The following is a 25,734-nucleotide window of genomic DNA, read 5'->3' as shown; positions in this document are numbered from 1 at the left end:
AAATTGCTTCAAGCCGGGGGGGGGTGGGTTGTGGGGCCCCTACACCGCGCCATTCCCCCCCAGCCTGGGAAAAAAAAGCAAAACCCCGTCAAAAAAAAAAAAAAAAAAAAAAAAAAAACTGAGGCACAGAGAAGGGGAGTAAGTTCACTCAAATCAAAAAGTATATTAGTAAGATTAGGTTCAGCGTGTGGCAGCAGGTAATAATGATTAAACAAGACAGTGCTTACTTCTCCCCCACTGAAGGAGGTGGAAGACACAGCAGCATGATGAGCAAGGCCCAGTTGTCTGCTGCGTTCCTCTGCCATGCTCAGCATGTGCCCTCCATGGAATGATGGCAGACGGCTGTGCCATTCCAGTGCACTGAGGACAGAGGGACCCTTTCCCTCCGAGGACACATCATTCCACCTTAATCCCTTTGGCCTGAACAAAGTTGCATAGCTGCAAGGAAGGCTGGGAAATATATTTATTCTGGGCAGCCATGTACTTAGCTACAATTTGGAGGTTCTAAAGAAAGAAAGGAAGAGAATGGAAACAATTTTCAAGGCCTACCACAGCAAATTGGTGCCATTTCTAGGACTAGTATCCTATTTCCTAACTCCTAGGATAATGTTTTTTCTTCTATACCACAGATTTTTAATTCTCATAAAGATGTGATCTTTAATTAAGAAACCTATAAGAAAACTTTGATTATGTACAAATTCATTTTATATGTCCATACTGGATGCAGTGATTCCCCTTTGCTTAAGATCACTATGTTTTTATTAATCCCTTGATATACAGATAGGAGTCAGGCAGACCCAACTTTAATTTCTGCCTACCAACTTGTGACTTTGGGTCCATATGAATAAAAAAATCTATGCTTTGACTTTTTTTTCTCTCCAAAATAATGACAATATTGTCATCTTGGGGTTATTTTAAAAATTAAATGGGACGATATTCATGAAAGAGCCTAGCCCAGTGTTTAGTACTGAATATGTCGCTATCCAGTGTTACAAATACCAGTTTCCTTCTCCTTTCTCCTCACTTCCTTAGGTTTCCACCAACCTGAAGACAACATAAGTTTTCATAGGCAATTAAAAGGAATTTAAATCCTCGACAAAATTATTTTCCAGATACCCATAGCAGATCTGTCTAGATGTACACTCTGTTAATCTTAAAAGAGGAGGAGTCTGACACAATCAGAGAACTTTTTAAATGTTATGGATGCCTGAGCCCCAACCCCAGACATAATGATTAAAAAGACCTAGGAGGTTGTTAGTTTTTGAATGAAATTTTCTGTTTTTATAGCTGTCTGAGTGAGTCTGATGTGCTATCGTGTTTTATGCAGATCAATATGATGCTAGAATGAAGTAGAGGAAAACAAGGAAGCTGAGAAGCCACTTAGGCAGGTATTGTGATTATCTAAGTGAGAGATGATAAAAAAAATATGGTAATAAATTGAATTAAAATATTTAGTGGACAAAATTAAGGACTTGATACTTGATAAGATATAGGAAAAATAAATTTAATACATCTTTCAACACTAGCAAAACTGTAGCTCTTGAAATTTATCTGGCTGAACTTATTGGCTTGAGGTAAAGGACAGGAGAAATTATGAAATGTAAAGTATATTAACATTTAGAAAATTGTTCTAACATTATTAATATATAGAAAATTCTTAATTAGCTAGAATAATGAGCCAAGCCCAACAAGATAAAACTTAAGAGGGTCAAGTCAAATTTTATTCTTATTTTTAAAAGTTAGCTGTACAAATATATCATATAAATGCTGTTTAATTTGATAATTATTTATATTTTTTAAAAAAAGAAAGAAAAAAAGACTTGTAGAAAAGACAGTCTGACCATAAGATCAACAACAACAATAATAATAATAATGTAGGACCACAGAAAAGTAAATGCAATCCTGGGCTGCATTCATCTAAAGAGGGGCATGTAGAACAGGGAAGCAGCAGTGCCTGGAGTACTGAGTTCAGTTCTGGGCCCCGCATGTTGACGGGAACCTGGGAACTTGGGTATATGAGGGTGCTTGGGAGAGTGAGGTGCCAGACATTTCTCATAAGGAATGACGGAAAGTATCCCTTTATTCCAATAAAGAGAAGCCTAAGGAAAGGCAATTTTATTTTTGTTTGTTTTTTTATACTTTAAGTTCTGGGGTACATGTGCAGAACTTGCAGGATTGTCGTATAGGTACACATATGCCATGGTGGTTTGCTGCCTCCATCCCCATGTCACCTACATCAGGCATTTCTCCCAATGTTATCCCACCCCAACCTCCCCTCATCCTGCTATCCCTCCCTTATCCTCTTACCCCAAAACAGACCCCAGTGAGTGATGCTCCGCTCCTTGTGTCCATGTGTTTTCATTGGTCAACACCCACCTATGAGTGGAAAAACATGTGGTGTTTGGTTTTCTGTTCTTGTGCCAGTTTGCTGAGAATGATGGTTTCCAGATTCATCCATGTCCCTGCAAAGGATATGAACTCATCATTTTTTTATGGCTGCATTGTATTCCATGGTGTATATGTACCACATTTTCTTTATCCAGTGTATCATTGATGGGCATTTGGGTTGGATCTAGGTCTTTGCTATTGTAAATAGCGCTGCAGTTAACATACATGTGCATGTGTCTTTATAATAGAATGATTTATAATCCTTTGGGTATATATCCACTAATGGGATTGTGGGGTCAAATGGTATTTCTATTACTAGATCCTTGAGGAATTGCCACACTGTCTTTCACAATTAGAGTGAACCGGCAACCAACAGAATGGGAAAAAATTTTTGTAAGCTACCCATTTGACAAAAGGCTAATATCCAGAATCTACAAAGAACTAAAGCAGATTTACAAGAAAAGAAAAAAAAGCCATCAAAAAGTGGACAAAGGATATGAACAGACACCTTTCAAAAGAAGACATTTATGCAACCAACAAACATATGAAAAAATGCTCATCATCACTGGTCATTAGAGAAATGCAAATCAAAACCACATTGAGATACCCTGTCATGCCAGTCAGAATGGCAATCATTAAAAAATCTGGAGACAACAGATGCTTGAGAGGATGCGGAGAAATAGGAACGCTTTTACACTGGTGGGAGTGTAAATTAGGAAAGGCAATGTTTTTAATGCTCTTTAGGGCTGCTAAATAGAAAAGGCAATAGATTTGTCTGGAGAGGACAGAAGTAGGCCGACAGGGGAGAAGATATTTATGTCAAAATAAGAAAGCTCTAACAATTATACCTACTAGTGGAACGAACACCTTCCAAGAGGGTGAGCTATCCCTGGACATTGTATAGCAGCCTCAGAGGCTGGGAAAACACTGACTGGCTGAGAATGTTATAGAGGGAATGTATGGATCAGATTGATTAGGGAAAATAGCCCCTGAGGTTCTCCTCCCTCTGACATCACTTGATGATTCTGTGTCAAGTTCTAGCTTTTTAACAATTTCTGGGTACAATTAAATAGTCTGTCTTTATTGATTGAGAATCAATCATTAAAAAGCTACTGCTTTTTTCACATCTAGAGATGATAAGAATAATACCACATGCTTTTGAAGGAAAGGAATTTTCTACAAATAATCCTATACCAATGTATTATGCTTTTGTAGGAATAATCAAGAGCTCACATAATTTGAAACCACATTTTGCCCTGTATGGAGGAGGAAAGTCTATATTGCATCCGTACTTTGTGGCTTGGGCATTATTATTGCTTATATGCACAAGGATTTTTAATAAACTTAACCAGCTTCATGAAATTATACTGCATTAATTTCACATGGCCATGTCCAAAATTTAATATTCATTCATTTATTCAAGTATTTATTCAACAAACAATCCCTGCTGTATTTCCTGTGCTATTGTCAGTGTTAGAAACATCAATTTAAATTTTTTTAAATCCTAGTCTTTGAAGAGTTTATAATCAAATATATAAACTGTGTCTGTGTTTCAATTACTGTAGCTCCATGCCTGTGTCCTACAAAACTTAATGTCTGAAAACAACAATCATTTATTTTCTCTTACAGTTTCGTGGGTCAGAAATTTGATAGCATCTCAGGCCAGGCAGAGTCTTGCTCTGTCACCCAGGCTGGAGTGCAGTGGCGCCATCTCGGCTCACTGCAATCTCTACTTCCCAGGTTCAAGCTCTTCTGCCTCAGCCTCCCAAGTAGCTGGGACTACAGGGGCACACCACCACGCCCAGCCAATTTTTGTATTTTTAGTAGAGATGGGGTTTCACCATGTTTGCCAGGATGGTCTTGATCTCTTGAACTTGTGATCTGCCCACCTCTGCTTCCCAAAGTACTGGGATAACAGACATGAGCCACCACGCCCAGCCAGGATAACCTAGCTTCTTACATGGTAACTGCTATAGTTTGAATGTGTCTTTTAAAGTTTATGTGTTGGAAACTTAATTCCCAATGCAACAATGTTGAGAAGTGGGGTCTAATAAGAGATGATGAGGTTATTAGGGCTCGGCCCTTATGAATGAATTAATGCCATTATTTTGGAAGTGGGTTAGTTATTGAGAGAGTAGGATGTTATAAACTGAGTTTGACTCCCTCCTGCTTTCTTGCTGTCACCCTCTCTTGTCCTTCTGCCTTCTGCCATGGAATAACACAGTATGAGGGCCCTCACCAGATGCCGGCACCATGATCTTGGACTTCTCACCCTCCGTTACCAAGAGCCACGTAAATTTATATTGTTTGTAAGTGACACAGTCAGTGGTATTGTATTATAGCAACACAAAGCAAACTAAGATAGCAACCGAGGACTCCAAAGTTATGTATGTCAGGAGGAAACTAAATCGCATTTTATGAGTAGCATCAGGAGTCATGCAGCATCACTGTTATGACATTCTCTTGGCCAGGCAGTTAGACAGGTTCTCCCAAGACCTCACCTCTTACTGGTGGACCCTTAGCATCACATTGTGATGACATTCTCTTGGCCGCAGTTACACAGGTTCTCCCAAGACCTTACCTCTTACTGGTGGACTGTTAGTATCACATTGTGAGATGGGATACATTTTGGTGTAGCCATCTTTGAAAGTTACAATTTGCTATAGCATATGAACAGATAACACTATACTTGGGGTCTCTGTTCTGGTGCTGTGAAAGAATAGAAGAGGAGCATGATTAATAGAAGAGGTAACCTTCACACATCCTGGGCCTTACAATTTGATGTACTTAACTTGTTAAGAAGAAATGTTCAAGGCAGGGGCAACAGTAGATGGAAAGGCATGAAAGAAAATGAGCAGAAAGTGTTTAAAAGCTTGGGTTGACAGGAAAAAGACTGACTTGTGGGAGACGTGATAGGATAAGTGCCTAGGCAGGGGAGGTAGACCAGTATCCTGAAGGGCCTTGACCATCTAGTTAAAACATTTGGCTTTGGAGAGCAGTCACTGGCTTCAGAGCACAGGCATATAAAATGATCCTCTTCGGTAATCTCTTCCATCTACAACCTTTCTTTCCTTTGATAGTAAACATATCATCTCTGTTAAAGTTTGCTTCCTAGCTTAAACTGAACACAGACTCCAAGCCATTGAAGCACTTTAGATTTTTTTCTTTTCTTTTTCCTTTTTGTTTTTACTCACCACAAACAACTATAGAATGGCATGCATTTGAACAAACCAAAAGTGATTTCACTCTTTGAATTTTCGGTGCTTTTTGGCTAAATGCAGAGTGAGAAATTCATACCTTTTTCAAGCAGTGTGGGTTCTTTTTCCCAATTTCTGTCATCCATCTGGTTCTCTGGAGGTCTTGGAATCCAGGAAAGTGTTAGTTCACTGTGCTGAAATCCAAAAAAGACTGCTAAACTGTGAAAGAAAATTTGCATTCCAGAGACGCTAAAAGAGTTAGTCCACCACTCTTTTGCAACAGCAAGGAGAAAACATCTGTATTTCCTGCCTCCTTTGTCTTTAAGCAGTTATAGAATGAAAAAACCTGTACTCCCTGGCGGTGCCTTTCATACCTAGTTAATACAAATCAGTTTTGGCAGGGTGGGGGAGGAATCAAAACATGGAATTATTTTATTTCTAGTGTCAGAAAATATTACAGCCAAGATACAGTTTAAGGGAAGCAAATCACCAGCTTCCTTTTGAGCTCCTCATGAGATTTCATTCACATGAATGTGTCCCAGAGCCGGGTATTTGACATACACATCCCCAATGTTCTGTTCAGAGGGAAACCCCAGAGTCACAGCCATGATGTTGGCATGTCTTTACGGCCTTCCTAAATCATGGTGCTGCCTTTTTTCTATTGGCAGAAATATAATTAGAAGCCCTTGTTCTCAACAGAAGCCAAATGATTGCCAAATCTGTTCAACTGATCTCTAGAGAATTGAAGTTAGCTCATGGCCCTCTGGCTGTTCTCTTTGCCACTCCCAGGAGTTACAGGCTTAAAGTTATCCCTTTCTTTTGAAAGAGGATCAAGTTTGGTTCAAAGAAGATTTTCTGTCATCCCCAGGAGTACAAAGAAAGACCTTCTATGACCCTAGTTGTTTGGCTCAGACCACGTGTGGCTTACTATAATTTAGGAAGTAATTGTAATTCATAAAGCCAGGTAGATAATAAACATCTTGGCAGGGCTGGTTTCAGGCAACTCTGAAGGGAACCAACATGTGAATGGAATGGTATTGAGAGTATTTCTTGTCTCTGCTTGCAGATCTTGATTCTAATAGATGACTCAAATTGGTTGAATTCTGATCAGAAATGTGCAGGCAGGCAGTCATTACTGTGTATACACATAGCTGACAACATCATTGCTTAAGCACGGGTTTTAGATATTATCCTGGATGGGTTAGTTACCCATGGTAGACAAATGCTGTAAGTAAAAAGAGCATTGTCCTAATTTCTATGCTGTGTGATTAACTTCAGATCATTTATATTCCTAGGGAAAGATGTAGCATTTTTTTTAAGAAAAATACTCTTGCTGAAATAGAATAAAGAACACAAAAGTTGCAGAATTATTTAATGAATCTAGATTAGTTAATGTTATTTAATTTTGTATTCAGCCAATACTTATTGATTGCCTGTTACGTCTTAAACACTGCTCCAGAGGCTGCAAATGCAGTTGTGTCTTGAACAAACTAGTGTGGAGATGAATAATAAGCATGGTAGAGGCATGGTAGCAATTAAATGTATGACGTGGTATCAGACAGTGATAAGGACTATGAAGAAAGTAACAGTGTGAAGAGACAGAGTCTGGCCCTTGGAGAGGAGGCTGCTGAAACAGTGTAGTGATGGGAGCCATCCAAGGATGCTGATGAAATTTTGAGTATGTCTATTGAAGTAGATGCTGTTGGATACATTTCTGGAATATTCCCAAATGATTGTTCATTCATTTACTTACTAAAGTATTTACTGAGCCCCTTCTCTATGCGCAGGCATTGTTCTGGAAACAGGGTGATGCCATGAGCAAGACAAAAAAAAACCATGCCCTATTGAAGCTTTTGTTAGTCCTCAAATCAATCTACTTCAAGGGACCAAAAGGCCTATTAACTTAATTCCCTTGTTTTGTAGCTGACAGAATTTTGGTGGAGAGAAGAAATGCTTTGCATAAACTCACTGCTGGTGGCTGACGTTGGGAAAACTAGAAGACAGCCCTCGACTTCTGGTTTATTTGTCCTTGCCAGTGTACCATTCAGAGTCTCTGTAAACATCTATTTCAGCAACTCCAGTGTAGTGCTGGGGTTAGTTAGCTCTGTGACCTAAATAAGTCTTTTTGTCTATCAAGGCCTCGTGTCTACTCTTAATAAAAGGTAACAACATTGAGGGTTGTCAAGATGATGCTTCACAGGCGCAGGTACCAGTGGCTTTGTTGGTTCTTGATTAAGTCAAGAAAATGGACCCTGCCAGGTATAACTGCCGTGAAGTAGGCAGAGAACTCTATGAGACTTCTCATCGGCTCATAGACTTCCCTGTACACACTCTAAATGCATGATATGTAACTTCTCCATCACTTAATAGGTGCTCCAGGTATGTAAACTAAATAAAATACGTGGCAAGAAACATTATCTGTTGAAAACAAAACCACAAAAGCAAAAACAACATAATCTGTATTTTGCCAAACTCGACATTCAAGGGAGTATGGATACTTATGTATATATCTTATACTTGTTTGCTTCTCTCCAGTAATAGGAAAGATAGAAGTCAATTTAGTTGATTAGTCAGAGGCTATTGAACCAAGATAGAGGGTCAATCCTTCTGTGGAACAGTAATTCTCCCCAGAAAAAAAGAGCTTTATAACAATATCTTTATATCTACCTACATTCTTAAAGAATGCTTCTCTCATTTCTTGTCATGTTTAATTCTCACAATTCTCGAAGGTTGGTAAGGCAGAATACTTAATATCTCATTCTATAGATGAGAAAATTGACACCTATATACCTTATGGAATTTTGTTCAAGGTGCTGTGAAATTCCAGCTACTCTGGAAATTCACTGCCTCAGTGAAACTGTTCTAAGTGTCTGTTAATAAACTCTATTTATAGGTTGCTGATAGTAGGAATTATGAAAGCGGACCTAAGGTTTCATAATGTGAGGCTTTGGATGGGATTATCTCCTCTGCGCTGTTAGCCAGAGGGCCCCCGTATTTATCAGTGTGTAACAATCTTGTTTGACAGTGACAAAACCCAGGTAATGTAATTTACTCTGCTTAACAATTTTTCATTGGCTGTGTGAGTAATTATGTTAATTTTTTCATATTCTTATTGTTAAAAGTTCCAGAACACCAGAGAGAAATGTTGGTCCTCCAAAAAAGGACCTAGTGTGGAGTTGAGACAAGAGCCCTGCATAGAAACCATGTCATCTGCATCCTGGGCTTTTTCACAAAATAGTATACCACACTGTTCAAATACACCACAATAGGCAAATCAACTTCCCAGAATGCAGTGTCCTAGTATATGAGGTGAGACAGTTGGACAAGATGATTTGAGGAATATTTCAAGCTCAACCGAACTATGTATTTATGAAAAGCTATAGGAAATCTGCATGCTAAAGATTAATACCTGCAGTCTGTATAATTGCCTTTATATGGAATAAGGTAGAAAGATATCTGAGAAACTTGCTAACTGGAGGACAGTGTGAAATAGAATAAGAAGCCTTTCTCTTTATACTTTAGGAAACACAGGTTCAAATCCTGGCTGCATATATAGTTATGCGGCATGTAATGGGGGAAAGAATTCTACCATTCTACCTCCTATACCAGATTGCTCTGGAGATTAGATGGGCTCCTGTTTGTGTACATTTAGTAAACTTTAAGGACTGTACCAAGTCAAAGTATCAGCTTTTATTTTTGGTGTATAAAGGAATACAAATTGCTTTTTATGAAGAAGTAAGAAATGTATGGATTTGTAGTATAATAAGGTTTACATAGATGAAGAGCTTTTTCACAAAATTTCCAGGGAAGCAGGGGGAAAGTCACTTAGCAATCTAGAAGCCCATTTTATATTATGACATTATTCAATTATCCCAGAGTATTATTACACAATTCCTTAGATAATCTTATTCTTTAAAAGGACAAATATGGCTGGGCGTGGTGTCTCACGCCGGTAATCCCAGCACTTTGGGAGGGTGAGATGGGTGAATTGCCTGAAGCCATGAGTTTGAGACCAGTCTGACCAACATGGTGAAACCCCATCTCTACTAAAAATACAAAAATTAGCTGGGCATGGTGATGTGTGCCTGTATTCCCAGCTACTCAGGAGGCTGAAGCAGGAGAATCACTTGAACCTGGGAGGTGGAGGTTGCAGTGAGCCGAGATTGTGCCACTGTACTCCAGCCTGGGCAACAAGAGTGAGACCCTGTCTCAAAAAAAAAAAAAAAAAAAGACAGATATAAAATATAGAAGAATTAATGGTGAAAGGAAAAGAATTATAGAAATATGGTGCTTCAATGTGGTAGTTACATTAAAAGATTAAAGGATGACAAGTTAATTGAATAAATGTCCTAGCCCCTTCAATTCCCTTGTATAGACAATTTATAAAACTAACATTTGTTATATAGTCAGGACTGTGTTCTTGCTTGTAGACGTTTCAATCATGTTTAGTAGATGAGGAAACTAAAGGCCAGCAAGGTCAAGAAAATTGCCTCGCTTTTGAACATAGGTCACCATTTTACTAATGTTTCAATAATTCTCTTACTATAATATGGCAGACCTTTGATTCCTGAGTTAATAAGTCTTCACATAACTTTATATTGTAAAGGCAAAATCTGTCATTCACTTGTCTTGGAAGGAAAGGAACTCAATTCTTTTCTTTCCCTCTCACGATGGTCTTAGTCTTCTCTAATGTGTTCAGTATGCCCATGGCATGAAAGGTGTGACACACAATCATCAACTCTCACTCTCCTTTCCCCTGCCCCACATTTTTTAAGGATTAGAAGACATTTAAGAGAAGCGTTTTGGAAGACCTAGCATGCCACATGGGTTACACATTTTAAGGTAAAATATTACCTCCCTGGGCACTAAGGTACAGATAAACTAAATGTTCTATAATTGAGATTTTCTTTTCTGATTTACTCACAAGCTTAGATCACAGTCCTAACCCTAGTGCTTAAGAATAAAAAACAGGACATAATTTACTTTGTAAAGAATGTGATTTATTGCTCATGGCAAAATGGAACAGAACAGCCTAATTTCCCTGATCCTTTTGTTCTTTCTGCTGGCTTCTTCCTTAACGGTTTTAGGGCATATTTCTTAATTTTAAAGCCAGTTTGTATAGTTCAAATACAAACAGAAAATTTTATAAGAAAAAAATTGTTTTTCTAAATTCTATATTAATAGTAACACATAGGCTTTCTCTGTGCTAGTTAAAACACGGATGTTCATGTCTGGCAATATTGAGTTCCCCTTCACTTGTCTTGGAAGGAAAGGAACTCAATTCTTTTATTTCCATCTCACGATAATCTTAGTCTTCTGTGAGCTGTTCATTATGCCCATGACATGAAGGTCTGACACACAGTCATCAACTTCCACTGCTCAATTCACAGATTTTGTTCCAATATTCTTCCTGTGAAATGAATTTGTTTCAGTGCAAGCTTATCTGTGACTCCTCTCAAAGAATATTAGATATTGAAGACTCTTGTTGTAACACAACATTCATTCCAAAGTGGGTTAAAGTAAGTTTTTTTTTTAAGTCCCAAATCAAATCTCAACTGCAATAGAGTCTTAGAGTCACGGACCACCACCATACCATACTGCCTGCTCACACCATTCGTAAGTAATTGCCCTCTTCTCTGTGTTCCCATCATTCATTACTCGTGCCTCATTGATGGCAATTTGTCATGCCCTTTGCCTAGAATCAGATATTAATAGTTGTGTCCATCTGTCTCATTGCAGTGGGAACCTTTGAGGGCAGGGATGGCATCTCTGTCTTCTCTCTCTTCCCCTGTACCTGCCAGAGTGTTCAACACTTTTTTCCACTCTTTAGGCTTTCTGCAATATTAGAATAAGTGAGAAGCCAGCTCTACTCTTTAGAGAGGCCTATGAAAAGTTTTTTTTTAAAGGGGTTTGTAAGAAAGCTAAGGCAATATAGGCACTGGAGGCAAAAAGTTTTACTCCAAAAGATTAACAAAAAAAAAAAAAAATGGAAATTATTTTACTGAATTTTCTGGTATGTGTTTCATAGCTGTCATTTTCAGGGGTTGGGGGGTATGTCATGACATCAAAAGAAAATACCGTTTAGAGATTTGATGCTATCTAATACATTGTTTCAAAACCTTTCCTATCTATCAGGCAAAATTTCATCTGTAAAAGAAGAATTTTGATTCTAATTGAAAAATCACAGTCATAGGGGTGGGATGCTATTAAGCTTGCAATTATTATTTTCAGTCTGTTTCAAAACACACATTACATGCAGATACAAATATCGACTTAGATTAAGATATAGGCAAAGGACATTAGAAAGAGCAAGAGAAATGTTAATAAAAAGTGCATGTCTCTCGGGAAGGCAGAAGCTGTTGAAAGGCTATGTAGTATAGGGTCATTAGAACTACCAAGGGAAAATGATATCTTCACCTGCAGAGGAAACCCAAAAGTACTGCCATCATTTGGAAAGCATTCTTGATTACCAGAATCAAGGTATAGAATAAGTTTGTATTCCATAATTAAGTTAGGCAATAGCAGTATTTTAAGTTCAAGTAATGGCACTGGCATTTCAAGAAAAATTGGCTGAGTCATAGCCCTGCTCCTTTTTTACTGTGCCACATTGCCATTCTGTTGGGAACACCTACCCACACTTGAGCTGTACCTCCCAACCTTTTTCACATCACAGTTCACGTGGAAAATGATGGCATTCATTCAGCACGCTGGAGTAAGTGGATGAGATCTCTCCTGTCCCAATGCAACCACTCAGGAACTCTGGACACCTCTGGTCCCCCTGAATCCTCCCAAATATGGTGCACCTGGAACCCACCTGAAGTACATTTTCTGTTAACCTGCCAATCGAGAAGCTCTAGACTAGAGAATGGTTTTGCATGGTTAAATAGAAAAACAAAAACTTATTTTATAACAAGTACTTACCTGGAACATATTAATTCATTAACTAACTGATATTTGTGGAGCATTAATTTTATACAAGCATACTGTTGTAGATGCTTGGGATCCAGCAATGAATTTTCTCTCTTATCCTGTAGGAGTTTAGCAGAAAAACTGTCTTAAGATCTTAATACGTTTTCTCTGTTTATTTGCATGTAACTTGCATTTAGTAAGCCTGAATGTCTTCTTTCTATTTGAAATACAGAGTGTGTCTGCTGATGTATAGAATCGGTATAATGTGATATAGCAGAGAGAGTCTCCATTGGACAGAGAATTAGGAGACCTGTATTCTAACTCCCAATCTGTCACTAGCTGTGTTCCCTATCTATACCTTAGATTTTTGAATCCAGCAGTTGGACTAGAATGAAGGTTTTCAGATAGTACAGTGTGCATCCCCCACAGGTTCCATCCTTCATGCCCTTCAGCCTGAGGTGATCTGGGGCTCTTTTGTATGTGGTTTTTTTTTTTTGTTTTTTTTTTTTGATAAATTGTTTCCATGAAGAAAGGATTGTGGGTGAATGGCCAAGTGAAAGGAGGTGAAAATTCCTGTGCTAGTGTAATCTGTAAAGACTTTTGAAGACTGAATGTCTTCTAACTCTTTTTTTCTGTTTGTCCTTATCTCAACAAGACCAAAACTGTATCTAGATCGTGAGCTGTCACTCCTTATCTTTCCAAGAGTCTTTCCTGTTTTACAATATTGTTTTTGTACCTTAAAAAGATAAAGATGAATATAAGATCACATTTTAATTTTATAAAATAAAAATGTTAACATTTTTAAATGGCGGTAATCACTTTATAGTCTTCTGAATCATCAATTACTTATGTAAATGAAGACTACATATCTTAATTTTAAATACTCAAAATTGAAGACTTACATACATCTATATAATATGTGAATAATGGTAATGTTCTTATTTCTCTATCATCTCATTAGTAGTTCATGTTTATTTTACCTGTATACTTCATTTATATTCAAGTGATTCTTTAGCTCTTCTGCCTGTGAGTTACAAGTTATTATAAAATATCCAAGGATAGAAAAAAAATACTACCCCATTGTTTCCCTGACTTTAAAACAGTTGCATTTGGGAGTTTTCTATACAAAGTTTATTTGTGATTTAATTTTTAGTTTCACTGAGTGTGTTGTTTTTAATCACAATTGTGTTGCCAACATTTCAGAAGAGTTGATAAGCTGTGACTTTTAGCAACAGAAATTGCTTTTCTCTGCTACTCTTACATATTCTCACTTTAAGCATACTTGCACTGGAGTAGCCTAAAACATTTTTTATGGAAAAAAAAAATCCTCAAACAGTGCCTGCTGCAAAATGATTAACATTTGGATTCTTCATTCAGCTTTGGCCAAAGGCCTTCTACAGCTGATTACCAATTATTTACTTTGTGTTATGTACTTTGTAGTCCCTGGGCAAGGAAGCTTAGTATTGTGAATACTGTAGATAGAGTATCCACAATAGGAATAGGAAGTTTAAGAAGTATAAGGACTTCCTATACTTTCCCACAGGTGTTGATTGCAAGGACACGTCTTCATAACTAACTGTGTGCAAATCTGTTTCAGAACTTGTTTCCTAGGAAACACTACCTCAGACTATGGCTTCATGGGAGGAGGGAAGAGCCATCGCAGTTTAGACATAGAGGTTGACATAAACCACTAAATCAAGTACATTGTGTTCAGTGTCATAGGGGACGCATAATACAATCCTATGGGAGTGGAAGAAGTTCCTTATTTTGCTTGGAATACAACAGAAAAAGATTTAGGAAAGATTTTTCACAAGAGGTGACATTCGAGTTTCACTTTGAAGAATGAGTAGGCATTCTCTAGGCAAAGTAGGGTGTTAAGATAGTCTGGGCTTATAAAAGAATGTTGCTTATTAAAGATGTGGCAGAAAGCTCAGTGTGGCAGCTAGGAGGAGGAGTCCATGAGACAGCGATAGAGCTGGATCAGGAGTCCAGTCACAAAGCACAGTGCTGATGTTGAAGGTTCGTAAGCTGGAAGGTGCTCTTTCCTCTTAAATCCTCAGCTATCAAACCTGGCAACCCTACTAGACCCCCCCAAAAACAAAAAAAAGTGATTTGAATAGACATATTGAGAGACATCCCTCTTTGATTTATTTGCTTGAAGACTTTCTTTTTCTTCAAAACCATTTTATTTGTCAGCCATTTCATGTTAACTTAGTTCAGATGAACCCAATGTTTATATGAAGAGTGCATCTTTTTGTCTGGCTTTAAAATAATCATCTATAACACAAAAATATCCTTCTTGATCCTTAGAATTCTACCATTAGCAGTTTCTGGAATTATCAGTGGAGGTGCGTAGTAAAGGTAATGTAGTCCAGGTTTCCAGCAAATGAGCGCCCCTTTCTCTGGTAAGGGGTTATCAGTTGTTTTTGTATATTTCTAGTAATGTAAACATGTACCTTTTCCTATCGTTGTTAATATTGATTTATCACAGATTAACAAAATTACAGAGTTTGAATTAATCATCATTTTTCAAATGAGAAAACTGAGATTGAAGGAAGAAATTATTTACCCAAGGTCATATAGCGGATTTTGACAAAGCCAGAAGGATAATTCACATTCTTCACCTGGCAACTTTCCTTTTTCATGGCTGCATAATGAATTCCTTAGCTTCCTCTCTGAATTCATAGGAGTCAGGTAACTGGGGTACCAGTCCCACCTCTGCCTCCCATGCCCCCCGCAACTCAGGTCCAGCAGATCTGTTTTCAAAGTCTCTCTGCTCACCTGTGGAATGAGACCTTGGACTCGGGAAACTCCCAGCCCCCTCCTCCCTGACATTGTGAGTTTCTTTCCTTTCTCAAAGGCTGCTAGTGTGCCCCACTGGAGACTGAAAGGGGAAGACTGCAGTAAAAAGTACAGGCTAGTGAAAGGTAACATGTCCTTCTACATCACTCACTTGCCTGGGATACCGTCAACTGCATTCTTGGAAACATTATTTTCCAATTTGGGGACATTTTGCAACAGGCTGATTTTAAGCACATTTTATACTTGTTTCCCCTCTGTTTCAGAAACGTTTGCATTATCTGTCCTTTGAAGACAGCTTCTATAGACCACAAAGTCTTTCCATAGAAACCGAGCCTTCTATATTGTTGCTAGTTTTGAGTAAATGAGCTGAATCTTGCAGCCAAGCCCCAATGCAAACAAAAACATTTTCTGGTCAAACAGTTTCTGTTCAACTCCATTATGACTTAAAAAAAAAAAAAAAAAGATAGAAACCCGCAGAGGAGCAAACGTAAGTCCTGGGAAGACAATTTCCAGCCACATTAGCTCAGATTGTCAGGGTAGAAAAGGAACAGGCCCTCATTCTTCAAACCATCATCATCTCCAGACTCTTACCCTGTCCTCTTCTGCTATTTTAATTTCACCACTTCAAAATGGGAAAAAAAAATAGGTTAATAGTTTCCATGCGTTTAGACTGTGACCAGAGGCATACTACGCAATTTCAGAACCTCAGGCAACCACAGCTCTGAGGGAAGGATGATGATGGATTTACCAATTCATCTTGGGATGGATTCCGGAGTTAAGGGAGTCAGGCCAGCACTGTGCTGCCAGAGTGGGATATAAACACTATCCCTTCATTCATTGTTTTTGCACACATTCGTCTCAGGCTTATTTCTATTTCAGATAGTATACTGGGTGCAATATGGGACAGAGAAATACATTCTTAAGGCATAGTCTCTTCCCCAAATAAAATTAAAGTCTGGTAGAGGGAATAGACATGTGCACGAATAATTTAAATAAAGTGCACACTTGAAGTATTGTCAGCAAAGTAAATAAAGTGCTCAGGAAAGGGAGAGAAAGAAGCAGTTCATTCCTGGTGGGACCACTGAGGAAGGCTTCACTGGGGAATGGTCTTCTGGCCTGTACCTTGAAAGATCAGAATGGCAATTTGCGATACATCTAGGCATTAGCCAAGGCACAGAAGTATGGGAGTTTCACATAGGTTTGTACAAGAGTGAGTAGTCTGGGATGTTATGAGATGCTGAGCTTAGAAGGGGGATGGGGGGTTGGATACCATGTAAAGAATTGGCTTTTTTTTAGATTGTGGAGCCTTTGAGATTTGTTATCCAGAAAGGTATTTGTACTTGATCACATCTGTGTTTAAAAAGAAAACTGGAAGTCATTGGAGACAGAGGCAAGGAGAGTATTATAAGGAGAGGCAAACGAAGAAGCCAAATGAGAGGTCATTGCTATAGGTTAGACATGAGGATACTAGTTACCTACATAGAGAACTTCTTGCTACATAGCCATTTATATATCCTCATGGTAAGAGAGCAGTTACTCCTGAATTTCCACATCCCATTCAGTTCTGCATCTTTCTAATAAGATCCATATCCCGGGTTTATTCCAGATTGTAAACTCAATCTCAGTTGGAATATAGCATTTTACATCTGAAACGTGGTGGTTTAGTAAGAGCATGGGATTATAGGGGAGGGTGGAAAGATAACAGCCGATCCTTCTGAGACCTAACTCATTAAGTGGTGTGTCCTTTTTCGTTTTTGTTTTTTTTGAGATGTAGTCTTGCTCTGTCATTAGGTTGGAGTGCAGTGGAATGAGCTCAGCTCACTACAACTTCTGCCTCCCGGATTCAAGTGATTCTCCTGCCTCAGCTTTCTGAGTAACTGGGATTACAGGCGCACGCCACCATACCCAGCTAATTTTTGTATTTTTAGTAGACACAGGGTTTCACCATGCTGACCAGGACGATCTTGATCTCTTGACCTCGTGATCCACCAGCCTCAGCTTCCCACAAGTGCTGGGATTACAGGCATGAGCCACTGCGCCTAGCCAAGCAATACCTCTTTTAAGGGATGCTATGTATTTTTAAAGCTTAGCATATTTTTAAGACCAGATAAATGAGTTTCTTAATTCGCTCTTCCAAACCAGCTCCCTTGTACATTCTACATTTCTATCAAGAGTTTATGAACTCTAAACTTGGAGATGGAGTGTGAATCAAGGCTTTAAGTGCTCGGAAGCCTAATTTATTACGCTGAGCTCTGATTTGGGTTCTGCATCTAGCTTGCCCTGTCCCAGTCATCTGACAGGCAACTCTGTAAAAAGTTAGGGGCCTTAGTGATCACTCTGTGTCTTTGATAATGAATTTTAGATGTAATGGTGAATCATTCTTCAAATGGAGAAGCTGAGTGGTATAGTTCAAAGGTCAACAAACTATACCCATGGGTCAAATCCAGCCCACTGTCCGTTTTTGGTAAAGAAAATGTTACAGGAACACAGTCATGCCTGTGTGTTTGCATGCTGTCTATGGCTGCTTCCCAGCGATAACAGCAACATTTAGTTGTTACACCAAAGCCAGAAACATTTACTATATGGGACTATACAGAGAAGTTTGCTGTCACCCTTGCTCTAGGAAACGAGAAAAGAAACAAGGATAGAAGTCAGAAAACATGTGTTCTCAGTTCTGGGCTGGCCACCTCCTACCTGAATGATACTAGAAAAGCCACTTGACCCATCCAATTGTGTTTCTTTCTCTCTATAATACACTTCTTTGGCCAGTTTGTTAGTTAATTGGCCGATAACATCTGTTTTATACTTTCAAGGGCTGTTTTAAAGCTGTAGACGTGATTTGTAAATGGTGATAAATGCCTTCCGAAGAGCAGTGTGACAGGGACCGGAGACACGCTGTTTTGTGAAGCTGCTTGTCATGCGGTATGGACTCCCTTCTGTCCCCGTCTAAGGCTGTTTTTGTTTCTTTCCTCAGAATACTCTGGAGCAGTGCAATGTATGTTCCAAGCCCATCATGGAGAGGATCCTTCGAGCCACCGGGAAGGCCTACCATCCTCACTGTTTCACCTGCGTGATGTGCCACCGCAGCTTGGATGGGATCCCATTCACCGTGGATGCTGGCGGGCTCATTCACTGCATTGAGGACTTCCACAAGTAGGCAACCTACTCTCTCATTGCCACCCCGCCTGTCCTTTTAGAGTCTGTTCTTACTGCCTGGCATCTGGGCATACATTCTTCTCTCTCAGAACTATAGAATTTCAGGATTTAGCGAGGCCTTTAAAAGAGCTTATTGATTTCCTCATCAAATGCCAGAATGAATATCAGACAATTCATGCAGTCATCCAGCCTGGCCGCTGATCAAGGCTTCCCCAGAGCTTGTCCATTGCATCTCTGGGTAGCTCCATGAAAAAGCTGGCTCAGCCATAGTGTGTATGTATTAGAAAGAAACAGGGTCCTGGCCTAAATATGAACAAAACGTGTAATATTTGGCCGTTGCTCAAATTGTTTGAGCTCTTCAATTCAGTCATTAGACCACACCTTCTCCTGAAGCTCTCTCAGCTGTGAGGACCCAGAGTTTTCTCAAGAGCTAATCTCTACATCCCTACCACTCTACTGATAAGAAGCTACAGGAGACAAACACAGAAAAAACCATTCAGTTTCTTTTATTAATACAAGCTTCTCACATACTCAGAGGCAGCTTCATGCCATTGTCAACATATTCACGCGCTTCCCTAACCTTTTCTTCCACCCAAGTCTTCTCTCTCTCAAGTTATTTTTAATAAAATGAATGAATGTAAATGTTCTTTTCAGGAAGATTAAAAAGTGATGCCTCAAGATCAAGGCCATTTACTCATGGGCCCAAAAAGATATGTCTCCGCTGCTGCATTTTTCTCATTTCTAGGTCCTTCTTTTCTGTGTTACAGCTGGGGTCTTTGTGAAAATGATACAGCTTTGTATTTTGCTTATTTTTATTTGGCCAGTTTGTTAGTTAATCGGTTGATAATGTTTGTTACACACACACACACACACACACACACACTTTTAGACAAGGTCTCACTCTGTTGCCCAGGCTGCAGTGTAGTGGCATGATCTCAGCCCACTGCAACCTCTGCCTCCCAGGTTTAAGCAGCTTTCCTACCTCAGCCTCCTGAGTAGCTGGGAACTACAGGCATGTGCCACCATGCCCAGATAATCTTTGTATTTTTAGCAGAGATGAAGTTTTGCCGTGTTGGCCAGGCTGGTGTTGAACTCCTGTCCTCGAGTGATCTACCTACCTCAGCCTCCCGAAGAGCTGGGATTACAGATATGAGCCACTGTGCCCAGCCAACATTTGTTTTATATTTTTAAGGACTGTATTCAACCTATAGATGTGATCTGTAAATGGTGGACTCGGGTTTCTGTATGTGTTTGCTGAGCAGTGGCTTTGAAGACAGCCTTTGTGGCTATCAAAGAGATGGAGCTTGTATTGCTCACCAAGTTGGGTATCCATTCTGTGGCCTCCAAGTGTGCAGTCTTATGGGTTAATTTTCACCACTGTGTTGATTGTCAACAACCAGGAAACACTTACCACAAGCAGTTTGGAGACCTGAGACTCATATTTTAAAAATGAATTTCCTGACCACTTTCCAAGTAGCAAAGAAAGTGAAAACCTCACCAAAAGACGTGAGGTTGAATGAATTAAAAAATCCCAGAGGCAGAAATTTACAACCTGAATTAAACAAGGAAAGACTCACTTTTAAATGGCGGTCACAGCATAAATTGTACTTCACGTATTGATACTTTTAGCTTGCAATTACACATTAAAAAAAAAAAAAAAACCTGCATCTATTTAAGGGAAGTGAAAAAGATATCAATGGGGAATATGTTGTCATTGTTTCTCTCCTGTCTTAGACTTACCCTAATCCAAGAAAGACTGATAGATATAATCAGAGCACACATGTTTCTGTTGCTGGAAAAGACTGATATATTACACCCCTCAATTAAAACAGGAAATCAATTTTGACAAATGTAAGTTTATATCTATGTCATTTATCTTTCTTGTCTAGGGGTAGGGAGCATAATTAAAGACCAGTGACTGGTGACATAAGTGTGTGAGTCTGAAAGCTCCCAAAAAGCCGACTAGAGCATCTAAAAGGGGGGAAAAATTAAAATACCCTGCTAACCTTACCCACTAGTTCAATGCATATTCAAACATAAATTAAAAGTAATAATAATACTGTCTTCATGATTGGTAGGTATATAGTGAGAGAAGTTATTTGATCCTTTCCCCATTTCCTAAAGGGAAGTCAGAAACTGTTTTACAGAACTCTTATTTATGAGCCTTAAAATTACTAGAATACAAAGCAGCTAAAAGTCCAGCATTGGCTGATTGCTGAAAGACCAAGGAGAGGGCAGATAAAGGGATATTCCTGCTCCAGACAGTTTTCTGGGTCCTTGTTTGTGGTCTTTTTGAATGGATCCCTTTTTGTGAACCTTTAGAAAATGTATTTTAATTCGGTTCAACTCACATTTATAAAGAACCCTCTGTGTGCCAATTGCCGCATTAAATGCTGAAGGAGAGAGATACAGGAGAGAAATTGCACAGATATATATAGAGAAGTCGCTGTCAGCAAGCAGCTTGCCAGGAGGAGGGCAGAGAAAGTGTGCAGACAGGGAGAAAGGGTTGAACTCCATGAGACAGGCACATATAAGGGCTTGCCCTGTCCAAGTTAGATCACCTGGTTCTATGGTCAGAATAGGCATTGCGGAAGGAGAATTTCAAGAGTGTTTTAAGTAGGAAACAAGGAGATTCCTGGCAGAGGGAACAACTCAGACAAAAAGCCAGGGCGTGGAGTTAGGAAAGAGTTCTCTACGTTCAGGGAGATTTGCTTTGCTGTAGCTAGAGCAGCCTGGGAGTGGAGATTATCTTGAGATACAGGAGACCCATAGGAAGGGATTTATCTCACTTGCTTAGTCTGCCTTTGATTGATTGATTGATTGAGATGGAATCTCACTCTCATGGCCCAGGCTGGAATGCAGTGGCACAATGTCAGCTCACTGCAACCTCCTCCTTCCATATTCAAGCAATTCTCCTGCCTCAGCCTCTCAAGTAGCTGAGATTACAGGCACCTGCCACCATACCTGGCTAATTTTTGGATTTTTAGTAGAGATGGGGTTTCACCCCCATCAAGGCCAGGGTGGTCTTGAACTTCTGACCTCAGGTGATCCACCCACCTCAGCCTCCCAAAGTGCTGGGATACACACATGAGCCACTGCATCCAGCCTTAGTCTGCATTTAAACCAGTGCTTCCCAAATTTTAATGTGCCTATAATCCATAGAGGGATCTTGTAAAACTTTGGGTTCTAATTCAGATCTGGAGTGGGACCTAAGATTCTGCATTTCTGTCAAGCTTCCCGGTGGCCATGTCCTGCACTTTGAGTAACAAGGTTCTGGAATACTGTTTGTGAAGCCTTGTTAATGGACCATCCTCTACATAATCACCTTTAGTCAATGTTGGTTCATATCCTCCAGCCTACTGGACATGCAAACTTACACAGATGTCATTTCAGATGACTACTGCAACCACTACTGACTCTGTTTTCTAGAAGACTATCTCCCTGACCTTAACACACACATACACGTTTTCTCATTTCACCTAAATCGTTATCTTTAAAGTCCCAACTCAATTACCATTTCCTCAAAGGAAACTTCCCTGATCTACACCCCTCATGTTTGGATTTATATCTTAATCTCTGTGTTTTATAGAGATTTTTACATCTGCTGTAGATAGGACTTACCACAGTCTGACTGGTGTAGAAATATACATGTATGTATGTATGTGTATGTATGTGTGTATGTGTGTGTGTGTAAAACCTTACAATAGCCATCTTATATCATTTTTGCATTTTTACAGTAGGAGATATATATATATATAAATTCATAGAAATAATGCAGAAATATATAGAACTCCCTCTCAGGTCTGTAGTGGAAGTCTTTTCTTATTCTTGTATTCCCAGTGAGAAAACCCAGAAAGCGGATTTATTTAACTGACTCTTTCTGTGTGTTGAGGCTTTATTCCCCTGTCTGTGCTTTCTTATCAGGAATATTACCCTCATTCATTTATGTATTTAATCAGCATCCATTTGTTGATTGCCAGAAACATGCCAGAATACAAGATGACTAAGATCATCCCTGTCTGAGCCTTGGCTCTGTTGACTGTAAAGCAGAAATGATAAAAATACTTCCTCATGATGTTGCCGTCAGGAGAAAATAATGTCAAGTATGTAAAGCGCTTAACAGGGCTTGGCATATAATAAACAGTCAATAAATGGTAGCTTTAATCATCGACAGTGTTTTCATCAAATTTATTTTTATGATTATCGTCCACTCAGTGAGCTAAGCCTTGAAATGGACCACCTGGGATTGCGAACCCTCTCGAACTGCAATCCGAGGAACATTGCGGGGACGATGAGAACCACCTCCCGCCTCTTCACTTTGCTTTTTCTCATCGTGGAAATGAGGCCAATTGGTAGGGAAGAATCAGTACTCAGCAAGAATACAGTTTATGTCTTCCTAAAGAGGAAGAACCTTGAGACTGAACATAAAGCCCAGCTAATATCTTTTTTATAGAGATAGATGGCAGATTCATTTCAAAAGAGTTAGCCCAACTTTCTTATTTCTGCACCAGTAACAGTCGTCGTTTCTGGAGACTCAGAGATAGAGCAAAGTCCTACTTTGTGGGAGCTTAGAGTTTAGTAGTGCATAAATCTATGCAAAGAATTACTACCAAAATAAATAAATTTGGTGATAGAATTTTTATCTTAGAAGAGTAAATAATTCTATTTGGGGAAATGGGTGAAGGCTTATGGATACATTTATAAAGAAAACGTACTTCGGCCCTCAAAGAGTTTGGGGAAGGGAGATTTTGCAGTTGATCCCAGAAGCCTGCTTACCTCACCACTGATGACCCAGATTTAAAAATAATCTGGTAGTCCAGAGCAACTTTTTTTTCCCACTGAATATAAACTTCTTGCATAAAATACCAATTATAACAACTCTGATTGCTGCTGCAGTGGTACCAGGATCCTTTTAATTTTTCTTTCATAGCAATCAATTGATCTGCTGCTTAATTCATATTTATTTAGATTGCAGCCATACAGATGCTTTTTGGGTGCTACCAGGAAAATTAATATGTACATATAGAGTATAATGTATGTAAAACTGCTTTGACAACCATAAACTGCTCTGCAAAGTATTAGATTACTATCATTATTTCTTTTTAAGTCTCACTACAAATAGATAAATTTTTAACATCATTTATCTTAAAACCATTACCATGAAAAAACTGAGTCGCATAATCTGCTTTTCTTTCTTTTAAATCTCTTCAATTGTTATCCATGTCCATTTCAAATCAAGTATCATTTCATACCTTCACAATACCACCTCCAGCTTCCAGAAGATACAGATAGACACATGGCCTATATTTTCAGCCAATTAATCTGTCATAGAAAAAAAACCAGTTAGGTACCATTGATCATATTAAGAAATACTAAGAAATTAATAAGTATTAAACTTATTTACCAGCAGCCTCAAAAACATATGCATATGCGTATCTACATGTATGTGTATGTATGTTAGTATACATGCACCCTTCAGCAGTGCCAAAATCCTTTAAGGAATAAAGAATTTGATAGCTTTTGAACTTTTTATTTTTAAGCAAAAATTTAACACAATAAAAAATGTAGGAAACGCGGACTTGTCCATTTTCAGTTTTGAGTAATGTATATTTAAGCTCACTAACCTCTGCCCTTTTGAAAAGCTGTGTATCTGAGTCGTCTTATGTCAATTCCTAGAAGTCAAGACAAATTTACAAGAAATAAGCTCTAAAAAGTGGGAACAAAGCGAAGATAGCAACCTCAGAATATTTTTCTAGGACCTGAGCAGCACATAGAAAAGTCTAGAAGCAAAAGTCAGAAAGAAATAGGGGCTGGACAGGACTTTGTTCTCTCCTCAAATTAGCCTAGCCCAAGCACAGGGTTTGCATTCAGAATCTATCTAAAGCTGAATTTCATACCCCACACCATGCGGCAAAGAGTTGCTAGATGCTCTTCACGCCTAAGCAGTTCACATGCTCACTCTCTCCCCTTACCAAATATCACAGTAGTTACCATCTCTTAATGGAAGAACCTCAGCCATCCCCGAGACTAACTCCCTCAACTTCCAGATGAGGAAGCAGATAGCCTGACTCTCAGTTTCCACCTTTTCCTTTTACCTCTGTGTCCCACTTCAGTGTCTATGCTCAGTATCTAACCAGAACTCTCTCTCCGTTTTTAGGAAATTTGCCCCGCGATGTTCTGTGTGCAAGGAACCTATCATGCCAGCTCCGGGACAGGAGGAGACCGTCCGTATCGTGGCTCTGGATCGAGACTTCCATGTTCACTGCTACCGATGTGAGGTCCGGTTGACACCCCGCCCTGCCAGTCTATGGCAGGCAGTGAAAGGCGCATTTGTGCTAGGTTTATGTAGATGTAACAATTACTAAATCTCAGAAAGGCTTTATTGCCTGAACTCATAAGACCTGGGTTTTAGATCTGACACTAGTATTCAAAGCAAGTGCTATTGAATAAGTCAGTTTGCCTCCCTCAGTCTGTTTCCTCACAGGAAAAAAAAGGACTCAGATCCTTGACTCCTCCAAATATGACTGTGAGAATGAAATACAAAATTGTATATTAAAGGACCTTGTAAATTGCAAAAATACTAAATTAGTGAGAAATGATGTTATTATTATATCGAATCTTTAACTTTGGCTTGGAGGCTTTGGTTAAAACTTCTTGTTCAGAGTCACGGAAATTTATTTATTGATTAGTATGCACTACTAGTTGCTGAGTTTCCTGGATGCCTCAAAAGCTGCAGTGTATCTGCATATTCTTTTTGGTAAAGCCAAACTTTCTGCAGAGTATAACCATCGCTGCTGTTGTGTTCTGGATGCCCTGTTAACTTAAATTTCATTATATGTCAAATGAAGACATGAACTCCATTGACCTCCTTGCCACCGTGGTAGACAGCAGAGGTGAGGTTCATAGCTGTTGTGGCCTTTGAGAGTGCATACTAAAGTTAGCAAACACACACTTCTTGATGAAGTACCATGTATTTATTTTCCAAAGAAACTTCTACTTTCTCCAAAGACAGAGGCCAGCATTTAACTGTTATATAACACTTTTCAGAATGGACCCTAAGTGGAGCTGTCAACAGTAGCATATTCCTTTACAATTACGCAGTTCTTTGCATTTTTTTTTTGTTTGTTTGTTTGTTTGTTTTTGAAGTACACCTACATCCATTATCTTCTTTGATACTCTCAACAGCTTGGTAAGGTAGAAAAGTCAGAAATTATCCTCAGAATGGCAATGAGCCTGTGTGCATTGAGGCAGGCTGTGGCAAAACTACGGGTGGTGCTCAGGA

General features: G+C 39.1%; 1 protein-coding gene and 1 long non-coding RNA gene across 16 annotated transcripts in view; one reads left to right on the top strand and one right to left on the bottom strand.

Annotated features, from left to right (window-relative positions):
• The window catches only part of LPP (LIM domain containing preferred translocation partner in lipoma), a 733,292-nt gene that overhangs the window by 692,692 nt on the left and 14,866 nt on the right, over positions 1–25,734 (top strand). For all 15 annotated transcript variants that reach the window (XM_032298549.1, XM_032298548.1, XM_032298557.1 and 12 more), the window contains 2 exons: positions 18,271–18,449; positions 24,610–24,730. In XM_032298549.1, coding sequence (XP_032154440.1) covers positions 18,271–18,449; positions 24,610–24,730 — 300 coding nt within the window. The remainder of the gene's footprint in view (positions 1–18,270; positions 18,450–24,609; positions 24,731–25,734) is intronic.
• LOC116565011 overlaps positions 9,797–25,734 on the bottom strand; it is a 16,624-nt gene continuing 686 nt past the window's right edge. The window contains exons 2-3 of the long non-coding RNA XR_004275204.1: positions 24,077–24,124; positions 9,797–14,572 (exon numbers count right to left, since the gene is read on the bottom strand). This is a non-coding gene — a long non-coding RNA (uncharacterized LOC116565011). The remainder of the gene's footprint in view (positions 14,573–24,076; positions 24,125–25,734) is intronic.

The sequence above is a fragment of the Sapajus apella genome, unplaced genomic scaffold (assembly GCF_009761245.1).
Source record: "Sapajus apella isolate SASKATOON/1434 unplaced genomic scaffold, GSC_monkey_1.0 scaffold38, whole genome shotgun sequence".
In the NCBI taxonomy this organism is placed as follows: Eukaryota; Metazoa; Chordata; class Mammalia; order Primates; family Cebidae; genus Sapajus; species Sapajus apella.
This window is presented reverse-complemented; position numbering and strand designations above follow the sequence as displayed.